Here is a 12,266-nt window from a genome sequence, read left to right as displayed (position 1 = left end):
TTTTTTTTTTTTTTTTTTTTTTTCATTTTCTCCAGTTCAGACGACGTTGTGGGCCGTGCGTGCGTGCGTGAGACTTTAAAAAGACAACAAAAATAATAATAATAATAAATAAATAAATAAAAATTCACGTAATTTAACTCTACGATTCCTTAAACAAAAACCTAACCTCTTATCTTCAATATTGGCATGTAAAACATTTTTTGTGACATTTTTATTCCATTCAAACAAACAAAAAAAAAAAAAAAAAAAAAAACATTAAAAAATTTTAGATGAAAGATAACAAACAGACAAACAGACAAACACACAAACACACACACACTGGAAAAGGCAAGTCGTTCCAAGAACACACACGCACGCACGCACACACGCACACAAAAACGAATCAATTATCCAAATGTTGTTTTTATTTCTTAACCTAATAAAATAAACGTTTCGTTCGAGTTTTAAAAACGTGGCAGCAGAAAGGGATGAATAGGGGAGAGGGGGGATGGGATGGGGGGGAGTCCGGTAAACAAAAAAAACCGTTTGCTCTTTTCGATCCGAAAGTAAATATTAAGTAAAAAGTAATTAATACTCCGATGCGAATTAGTAAACCGTCAATCAAGTTAATGTTTAAATCGTGACGTTGTATTTACCTTTTTTTTTTTTTTATTAAAAAAATAAACAATCTGATGATGATGATGATGATGATAAACTAGTTTACAGACAAATTTTCAAAAAAAAAAAAAAAAAGAGGGCCACACCGGGAGAATTATGAACGTTGTTTGTTCGATCCGAATGTAACAAACTACAAACTTTTAAAACGACTGCAAACAAACAAACAAACGAAAAGGATCTGCGAGAAGCCATATTAAAAAATCTCGTTATAAAAAATATCATATACCATCCAAGGAAAAAACAAAACAAAAAAAAAAAAAAAAAAACTACGAATGAATGAAAAAAATTCCCTGCGTGACGGGGGAGAGGGGGAAACGATTTGGAGGGGGGCGACGATGAAATCGAATCGACTGAAAACAACCCAAAAGAAAAAAAATTATTTCCGTTTCCCTCCCCCCCTCCCCCCACACAATCACGCCATCTATTTACTTATTTTCGCGCATTCATAAACGCCATTAAAAAAAAAAAAAAATACACTCAGGGCAGACAACAATAAAAAAAAAAAACCCCTAATAAATTTTCCCCCATCGACCGAGCGACGTTTTTACTTTTTCAAACTCGATTATAAAAAAAAATTATTATCATCATTATTTCGTACCTGAGCCTTAGTTTTTTTTTTTACCCTAAAATGCATCACGCGTGATGATGAAACGTTTCAGGTACGAACGATAATAATCGATTGTTATTAATAAATAAATAAAAGACTCAAACCTATTTTTTTTCTTTTTCGCTTCGGTTGTCTTTCGATACTGAATAAGGTTTTCATTTTTTTTCTTAATAAGCGGGGGGGAGGGCGGGGGTAAAACCCATTAATGAAAATTTAAAAAAAAAAAAAAAGCAAACGATTAACACGTGAACATGCAAAACAAAAACAAAGTGAGCTTATTAATAAATAAATAAATAAAGCAAGCGCCATTTTTAAAATATTGCATCGACGAGTTAATTAATTTCATGCAATGTTACTTCTTGTTATTTATCAAACCTAATTTTTTTTTTTTTTTTCTTCAAGAACGATTAATTAATGAGAAAAATTAGCAAAGTGAAAAATGATTTCATTTACTACTACTACTACTACTACCACTAATACTACTACTACTACTACTACTACCACTACTACTGCAACTACTAAATATCGAAAAAATAAAGTTTATAGTAATTCGATTCGTCGTACGAGCAAAAAAAAAAAATTTTTTTTTTTTTTTTTAGAAATATATATTTATATGTATTTACCTTTGACGCCTTTGGGGTTTTCGTATTTGGTGATATTATTTCCGTAACCTTTGACGAATGCGGTATTCGCGGTGATGAATTGGTATTTCCTTAAAAAAAAAAAAAAAAAACAAATGACGAGAAATGAAAAAAAAAATTAACAATCAATCATTTGAAAATGGTCGTCGTCCTACATGAAGAATCGAATGACGTTTTCATGTCACTCCGTCGACGACAAACAACAAAAAAAGATTCTATCAAAAGAATTCTATCTATCTACTAACCTTGTTGTTGTTGTTGTTGTTGTTGTTGATTACTAACAAAAGCTTGATAAAACTGTGATAAATAAGTTAATATTGAAAGTCGGTCTGGTACTTCGTATTCGACCATATCTTCCGCGTCCAACAGTGCTGGTATCCCCAATTGTCTTTCGGCCGTTCTAAATGCGAGCTCGTTGTTTTTATATATGTCTCGTTTGTCCAACCTGTCGAAATCTCTGCAAAAAAACAAACAATAGCAATAATAATAATAATAATAACGTTTAACAACGTTGGTTAAATGCGATTATTATTAACTTTCTTCAAGAAATTTCTAAATTTTCTAACAAAAAAAAAAAAAAATTTCCCTGATAAATTTCATAATTTCGCTTCAAACTATTTACATTTTTAATTTTTACCAAAAAAAAAAAAATATTATAATTATAATTATTATTATTATTAGCCTTAAACCATTTTCTAAACTCCCCGCCGATTCCTTTGACCGCGTTATTTTTTTCAAAGGAAAATGAATTTCCCCGTTTTCCACACGTACCCCCAACCCCTCACCCCACCCCACCCGAACGTAATAATCTTGTTATTATTCATTTTGTGTTTTATCTGTGTTTTCCCCCCTTATCGTGCACAAGATAGGTACACACGTACGTACGTTCATTCATTCGACGCCATTTTGTTTTTCCCCCGACCTTGCAAATCGAAATAATCAAATTTAATAACATTAAACGGTGTTGTTGATATAAAAAAAAAAAAAAAAAAAAATTAAATCGTCGTCGTCGACTTTCACTTGATGGAAAATGATCACCGGACGTATTTAATAAAAAAAAAACGAGAAAATTGCTTCAAAACCGGACGGTTTTAAATAAAAAAAAAATTGTCTTGTCATGAAACAAAGAAAATAAATCTCTTTTCGATTTGCAAACGTTTGTTGTACGTGTTTGTTGAACGACGACGACGACTATACAAACACACTTGCGTACAACCAATGAGGTCACTTGCATTTCATTTTTTTTTCATTATCGTAATTTAATTTGTTTGTTTGTTTGTTTTAAATTTTCAATTAATTAATGAATTGAGTCTTTTATTTTCTTTTGTGATTGATACCTTCATTATCGATTTTATCGCCGCCATTTTCCGACCGTTAAATTTTTTTTCATTTTCAAACGAAACTTATACGACGAAGGTCAAACACTCATTTTCGAAAACGGAAAAAGGAGACGACGACGACGACGACGACGACTATATTAAGAGATACCCATCGTCGCCGACGTCATTGTCACGTCTTATTTAAACCCTTCGTTATGATGAAAGGACAGAGAGAGAGAGAGAGAGGGGGGGGGAGGAAAAAACCTTTTCTTGTAAAAATCTAAATTCTAACAAAAATGTCCGACCGATAATAAATCTTTTTTTTTCTTTTTTAAACCGCTTTCGAAAGATTTCACATCTTTCCCCCTCTCTCTTCCCCCTTTTTTTGTCTGTTTGAACAAAAAAACATTTTAAGAATAGATTTTGTACAGTCACGATGGAACGACAACAAAATGGTTACCGGAAACGCACATTTTTTGCAAAAACCTTAACAATTCTTATATTCATCGGATGGAAAAAAAAATCAATTTCCGCTTTTTTTTCAATCAAGTCGAAAATGGGGTAAAATACGCCGTTCTAAAATTCAAAAAGAAAAAACCAACACGAAAATTAATCGATCGATAATTAAACGATGTTGATTTTTTTTTTAAATTTTCCGGTCGATAAATTTAACGGATTTTTAATACAATAATCGCGTTCATTTCATTCGTTATTCGTTTTTTTTTTTTCGATATTAAATCGACCAAAAAAAAAAAAAATCAAATAATCATAATTAACGTGTTTAATTTTAATTTTCTTTAATCTCCGTCGAAACAAACCAAACAAAAAAAGGCTTAAGATAAATCTGGGGATCCGAGTTCGGAAAAATTTTCCACCTTTTTAAAAAAATTCAAATAAATTTTCTTTTATCCTACTACTACTACTACTACTACTACCAATCTTCTTTTAATCCCGACGAAAAAAAAAAAGCAAAAATCAAATTAATTTTGACCTCGTCGTGTTTTACCTCTTGTCATCATTATCATTATTATTATTATTATTTTTCTAAAAGTTTTTAAGGTACGATTACGTTAAACCAATGTCGGAAAAGTCTTTTCTCTTTTTTTCGCGACCGTGACTTTGAGACACTTGTTTTCTCTTCGATGTCACGTTTTCATTTTCAATGTGCGACCACTGACTACACTCGAATCCTTCCGTTTCCGGTAATTTTCCCCCTCCTCCCCCCATTTGTACCTTAATATACTTTTCGATATATCGAAAATGATCGATTTTTATAATTTAACCGGACACTCCTCTCAAAGTTCGGTTTTTCCGTAACAACAAGGATTTTTTTTTTTTTATAAAGAAAAATTATTTTTAATAACCGTTTAATAATTTCAAACTATTTCCGCTTTTCCCGGTTTTTTTAACCGGAAATCTAAAAAAAAAAAAGAAAATTTAACTTCTCGCAAAAGATAAACTTGTTTAACCATTGACGGCCATTAATATTAATGATTTTTTATATTACTTATTATTTTATTTTGCTACGATTTAAACAAATTGGTTTTTTTTTTTATTCTCTCTCCCTCTCTCTCCCCCTCACACTCTTTCTTTCTCTCTCTCTCTCTCTTCCCCTCACACACACTCTCTCTCTCTCTCTTCAATTATTATAAAATTAAAAAAAAAAAAAAATTAACAATAATTTTACGTAATCGTTTTCATTCGATCTCTCGATTCATTTTACTTTTTTAATTTTTTCGACTATTCATCAAACCGAAAGTGAAAGAAAACGATGGAAAATTATTATTTAAAAAAAAAAAACCGAATCTTATTATTATTATTATTATCATCATTAACGTTTTCATTTAAAATTAATTAATTAGAAAATAATTGAAAACGCACGTTCGAAATAAAAATTTTTTTTCTTTTTTTTTTTTCTCATACGATTTTCGTTGCGTTTAAAGCGTTTCCTTTTCTCTCTCTTTCTCTCTCCTCCCTCCCCCCCCAACTCTCTCTCTCAAACGCTTTCGTATGGATACCCCATGATAATAATTTTCAAGTAGTTTTATGCCAAAAAAAAAAAAAAAAAAAAAGTGATACGAAATATGATGATTCTTCTTGTAATGGTAATTACCATCAATCACAGCGGCTTTCTTTTAACCCGGTCGCGGTCGGTCGGTCGGTCGGTCAAAAGAAGATTAGCAACTTTTTTTAAAAATATTTCGACTAACTCTTTTTATTATTATTATTATTATTTACATTTAAAATTAACGATGATTTATTTAATTTAATGAAAAAAAAAAAAAAAAAAAAGTTTTGTAAAAAATATTTTCGAATTGAACCGCAAAAAGCGACGACTTTCTCACCACATTTTCCATTTGAATTTTCACACACATGCATAACCGTACGTTTGTTACGTCATTTCTCATTGCGTACAATCAAGGTTTGTTGTCGTTGTGCATTTGTCATCACAACTACTTTCTTCCAATAAACAATAATAATAATAATAATAATGATGATGATGAACGTTTGTTGGTAAAACGATTACGATGTCGAGACCTTTTTAAAGTTTGAAATATCTCTTCGTTTCGTATACCCCCGAGTGTAAATTTTTTTTTTAAAAAAAAAAAAAAAAAAAAAAGCCGTGAAATTCGACAAAAAAAACTTATCAGACTGTAAAAGGTAATTATCGCGTAAAACAACAGACGATATCCTCAGCTAGTTACCCCTCCCCCCCTCGAATGGCACCGCCATTTTATATCCGCAAAAACGGTTACACGATTTTTCCATTCGTTTTTCCCATCATAATTTTATTTTAACAAAGTCATTAAAGATTTCTATATATATTTTAACTGTTTTAGAAAAAAAAGAAAATCATGGTCAAACGATCGTTTCCTACATTCACTCACTCATTCTCTCACTCACTCATTCAATCATTCACTCACTCACTCATTCATTCATGTGTTCGTTAAGAGAAAAATGGTTTGGAAAAAACCAAACCGAATACAAAATTTCAAATGGAGAAAATTTATTACATTTTCGTAAAAAAAAAAAAATAAAAAATTTTCAACTTTTTCTTTTTCGCCACAGAATTTAACCAAAAACAAAACAACGACAACAACAACAACGACAAACAACAACGAAAACAAAGAAACTTGAATCCTTTCTTTTCATTGTTTTATTACATTAACAAATATTAAACGGTTAGTCGATAACAACAACAACAACAACAACAACAAACGCTTTTTTTTTTAAAGGAAATGCCACCACGAAACACTCTTTCTCTTCTACACAAACCAATTGACCCGCAAAACACTTTTGCGGTTTTTTTATATTATTTCAAATCAATGTCAAAGTTAAAAAAAAAAAGAAAAAGAAAACCTGATTTCTAATAAATATTAATAATAATAGTCGAACGATCGATCGTAAGAGCAGAAGACAACAACAACAACAACCGTACCACGGAGCAGACGACGACAATCATCGTATATTAGATTCGGTATTTAAATGTAATTCAATCTCAATTACGTGAAATTTATAGAATTGAAATTTTTTTTTTTTTGAATTTAATTGCGCTTAACTCATGCATTTGGAAAAGTAACACCAACGAATCCACGTTCGCACGCATTCAACTTTTTTTTTTTTACACGGATAATTAAATGAATTATTATTATTATTATTTTTTACTACTCGTCGGATGATGATCAAAATAAATGAAATTAAATTTTCTTTTTTTTTTTTTTTTTTACCTGGCGCGTTTTTCAAATAAGTGAAATATATATGTAAAAAATAATAAAAGAAAAAAAGAAAGAAATTGATTTCACTTTTATTAAATCATTTAGTGTTAACATCATTTTCTCTCTCTCTCTCTCTTTTATTTAATGGCAAAAGAAAAATTTAATCGTCGAATCGGAAAAAATTTAACAAATTAAATTTTTTTAGAAAATAATAATAATAATAATAATAATAGTGATAATAATTGGAAATTTCAACGTTTTCTCTCAATTCCCTCCTCCCTCTACATCCCCACGTTTATAAGGTTTTTCTTTTTTTTCACATCGACCGGAAACGAAGGTATTTAAATAATCTTGTGCCACGACTGGATACTACTTAATTCAAATAAGCAATATTAAATTATATTTGAAACGATTCGAACGTTAAGGAAAATAGCATACGTTAAATTTTTTAGGAGTTCGATTCAGGTACTGTGACAATTAACGAACGTAACTCGGTAGGTAGGTACGCACCCATGAGAAAAACAACAGAACAAAAAACGCAAAGTAAAAGAGGGAAAAATAGGGGGGCCACGCACGTGAAAATTCGTTCGTACACAAAATGATTTTCATCGATCGATCCTAACCATTTCATCAAACCTGAATTTATTTATGAATTTAAAAAAAAAAAAAAAGTTTTCCGGCGTAGCTGAGAGCTATGAAAGTATTCATTATAATTATTTATGTGCTTTACTTTTTCTTCCTATTTTACATTCAGGTTGTTGTTGTTGTTGTTGTTGTCGTCGTCATGTTTTTTTCCTTTGATGTAACTTTAACAAAAAAAAAAAACGCGAATAATGAGTTTTCACTCAAAAAGTTTAGAAACTCAACAACTTGATTCTTTCCTACGTATAAAACGTATTTCCTTGAGAGAGAGAAAACATAATAGTAATATCGTTCGGACCGAATAATTCGCACGGAGAGCAAACGTTAACGTTTCACTCTTACATAAACAAACAAACAAACAAACAACAAACAAAAGGTGTAAAAACAAGAACAACCTGAATATAGAGGGAAAATATTTTTTTTTTAAAAAACATTCATAAACTTACATTAAATCCGGGCGAAAGTGGTGTATAAGTGCGCAAAATGCCAATCCATCTCTCCAACTCGTTGTCATATTTTCTATTTTAACACCTGGATATCCTTCTGTAACTCGTCGACACCACAATTCCAACGCTTTCATTCCTCTTTTTTCCGCCATTTTTTATTTCAAATCTAAAATAAATAAAACGATGATAATAATAATTAATTACTATCTTATCGAATGCGAATGCAAAAAAAAAGAAAATTGTTTCAAATTAAAAATTAACATTTATTATTTAAACCGACAAATTTTCAAATGATACGTCTCGACAGACCTTAAATTGATGTTAATTATTAACAAAACGTTTAAAATGAGAAAAGAAAATAAAATAAAATGGAGTCACAGTTATCGTGAACCTGATAATAATAATAAAAAAAAAAAAAAAAAAAAAAAAAGGCAAAATGGAAAAAAGCTTAAAAGAAAAAGTAAATTTCGAAACGATAGCATATGCTAACCGTTTTCAATTATTATCAAGGGTCAAATTAAAATTAATCCATGTTTTTACGCTTCCGGCATAAAGGTAGCAGTAGTAGCAGTAGTAGTAGTAACTTCTTATCTAGGCATGCGAAATTCTCTTACCAAATAATAATAATAAAACCACGTTAAAAAAGGAAAGAAAAAGAAAGAAAACTTTCCAATTATTATGATTTTAAACGCGCGTAACAAGTTCTCTCTCTCTCTCTTTCTCTGAGATTCATATATGTACAATCACGCACGCGTACACACACGCAAATGAATACCAAGGAGTAAAAAAAAAGTTAATAATAATAATGATTATCGAATTGATAAAATAAAGAATCCCGAGTAATTGATAATGTATTTTGAAACTACGACGCGTTTTCCATTTTCGCAAAAATCTAATGTAAAAAAAAAAAAAACGCACGCACCGATCGGATAGTTTAGAGTCGTTAATTAATATTATTTAAACAAAAAAAAAAAATAATAATAATAATGATAATAATAATAATAATAAAAATAACTGTAAAGGTGTTCGGGCATTGAATTTATTATTTTCAAAGGAAGTGAAATTTCACGTTACCAAAATGAAAAAAAAAAAAAAAATAATAATAATAATAATAACAACAACAACAACAAAAATAATAATGATGATAATAATGATAATAATTTACCGAAATTTCTAGAATCACGGTTTAGTTTTCACACATCGGTTGGTCTTTTTAAAAAAAAAAACATTGGACACGAACGAACTGAGGCTGCCTCTCATAATAAACTATTATTAATAATAATTTTTCTTTTTTTTCTTTTTTTTTTTTATTATTAATTTTGATTCGTCATCGTTTAATGTGTTATCATTTCTTTTTATTTTATCCCAAGGTTTTCGTTCGAAATAAAATAAGAAAATTATTAATAATAATAATAATAATAATAATAATAATAATAATAATAAAAGCTACGGCTTAATCCTCTCTTTTATTTATTTTTAAAAAAAACAATAAAAAAATTGACAAAAAAAATCCCGATTCGAATCAATTCCCTGCCGCCGAATCGAATGATTTTCCACATCGTAAATAAAAATCCCGATGATGAAAATACCGAAATTTAAAAAAAGACAAAAAAAAAAAAAAAATCAAACGTCATACGTGCAAAACAAATATTAAACGATGGGGGGGGGGGAAATTTTCTCTCCCGTCGTAAAATTTGTCATCGAAATAAATTTACAAATTAATTAATTACCCGGCGAATTAAAACTACCATCAAACAAAATGGCGACGAAACGACTAATTTTTTTTTTCGTACGAAATTCAATTAAATGGTACAAAAATAATTTTTCATTTAGACGCAATAACGAAGAAATAAATGCAAATAAATAATCAAATATTTTCAAAAAATAGTTTTTTCCCTAAAAAAAAAAAAAAATACACGCGCACACTCACGCACGTTCAAGTACATCATTAACACATATTCGTTCGTTAGCATCACCGCTATTTTTGTGTACAGGTGCGTGCGTATGTGCGTGTGTGCGTACCCACAAATGACTCGCACACCGCCGCCCTTGAAATATATATATATATATATATATATATATAGAAAAAAAAATATTAATTAGAATTGCTTAAGAATAAATTATTACACCTAAAAAAAAAAAAACCTGCCAACGTGACCACCACCTGTTTTAAAAGGCGACCTAGGTTTGTTTGTTGGTGTGTTCGTTTGTTGTTCTCAGGTTGATCTTCGAAAAGATTTTATTCGAAAGAAAAAAAAAATTTTAAAAAATTAAAATAAAATAAATGAATTAATGTTTGTGTGTGTGTGTGCGTTTGATATATTTAAACATGTTGCTTTCGAATTCTCATTTACAGTTATTGATCATTAATAACGTAACTAAAAATTAATAAACAATCAATTAACGGTCTCACTCTCTCTCTTTCTCTCTCTCTCTCTTTTCATTTTCATTCTCCATTTAAAATTTTGATATCATTTTATAAAGAAAAAAAAAAATTAATTAAAATCCCATTTGGTTGTTATTTCTTTTCTCACTCGAGAAACAAACAAACAAACAAACAAATAAAAAAAAAATTGTTGCATCATAAAAGTAATGGGACCAGAATATTATTTCGCAATAAAATTACATATATGCCCTTTTTTTCTTACTTGAAATTCGCACTTTCCATTTATTTATCGACTAATATTTTATTGTACGTTATGACCTTACTTATTAAATAATGTCCGAGAATAGACTTTTATAATTTTTTTTCCCTTTTTTTTTTTTTTTTTTTTTTTTCTCGACGAAAATGACACTCGGTCGTACAGGTAATTTAATTTATTTACGCGTTTGTGTGTGTGCGCGCGCGCCTACATTACCCCGTTGCATAACATCCGCTAATGAATATCCGGAAAAAATTTTCCTTCATTAATAAACACAAAGGAATTGTTTGTTATTTGAAATCTTTAGCGTATCCGGTCGTAGCAAAAAGGGTAAGAAAAAAAATTCATTTCAAGGCTTTTTTTTTTTTTTGTGTTTCCGGTGGTCACATTTTTTGGTCAAGGTTGTCATCAAACTTTGAACGATTCTCGGTAATTTCACATTTTCCACACCTCTCGGCATGAGAAATCTCTCTCCACCCCCCCTCTCTCTCTCACTCTCTCTCTCTATCTCCTTGAACAAAACGCAAATTGTTTGTCTATTTTTTTTCTTTTACAAATTGCAGCATTAGACATCTGTCAAACTTCCTGGCAAATTACTCTCTCTCTCTCTCTCTCTCTCTGGCATTCACGGTAAATCATCCGTTTCTTTATCCGCTACTTTGGTCATTCACATGAAAGATCATTCCTTCTCGACTAATTAATGATGCATTTTTCCCTCCCCTTCCCCCCGCTTACCGCGAAGATCCATCGCTTATTTATTTGTACGAGAGTACAGTTATAAAAAGCTTTGGGAAATATAAACGAGTTTTTTTTTTTTTTTTCATTTTTCTTTTTTTTTTTTTTTTTTCAATTTAATGAATCTTTTAAGCTTTTTTAGAAAAATGCGTAGGAGTTTAAATTAAAATTAAAAAAAAGAAAAAAAAAGAAAAAAAATTTTCCATGCCCATCACGTCGCCAACGCTAATTAAATACTTTTCCAAAAAAAAAAAAAAAACAACTATTTTAAACGCCCGCAATATTAAATCACGATATTATTATTATTATTATTATTATTATTATTATTATTATTATTATTATTATTATTATTTCATCGAGGTATTTACGAAAAAAAAAAAAACAAAAAAACAAAGAATTTCAACAAGAAAAAAAAATTTTATATATATAAAAGTCACAGATTTATCCAAAAAAAAAAAAAAAAAAAAAATTGATATTATGCAATTTAAGGAAATTGTACCACAAATGAGCCCCCCGAGCCTTAATTTGAACCTTAATCAGAATCGTTATGTAAAATGTAATAAAGATATAAAAAATAAAAACGTTAAATTTTTTTTTTTTTTTTTCTATTTAAACGTTCAAAGAAAATTTACACCGGAAAACCTTTTTTCTCTCTCTCTCTCTCTCCCTCTTTCTCTCTCTCTAATAAAGTATAATATATCGAAAAACGATTCCCGAGTTTTAAAAAAAAAAGAAAAGGAAACTATATATTACCTAATCATTCATTTAAAAAACGAACGGAAGGAAACCTAAACACTTTCTCATTTTTTTTTTTTAACCACCGGTAAATGCACCCGGTCAAACTACGTGAAAAATCTGACA

At 29.5% G+C, this 12,266-nt stretch overlaps 1 protein-coding gene across 1 annotated transcript; it reads right to left on the bottom strand.

Moving 5' to 3' along the window:
• Positions 1-2,145: 2,145 nt before the first annotated feature.
• Phum_PHUM002170 (uncharacterized protein) lies at positions 2,146-8,180 on the bottom strand (the record flags this gene model as incomplete). Its single annotated transcript, XM_002422537.1, has 2 exons — positions 2,146-2,362; positions 8,029-8,180. The coding sequence occupies 2 exons, from the start codon at positions 8,178-8,180 to the stop codon at positions 2,146-2,148; spliced, it is 369 nt and encodes a 122-aa protein (XP_002422582.1).
• Positions 8,181-12,266: the final 4,086 nt, after the last annotated feature.

This window comes from Pediculus humanus, genomic scaffold, assembly GCF_000006295.1.
Source record: "Pediculus humanus corporis 1103172107360 genomic scaffold, whole genome shotgun sequence".
NCBI lineage: Eukaryota > Metazoa > Arthropoda > Insecta > Psocodea > Pediculidae > Pediculus > Pediculus humanus.
The sequence above is the reverse complement of the archived record's forward strand: the minus strand, read 5'-3'. Positions and strand labels throughout refer to the sequence as shown.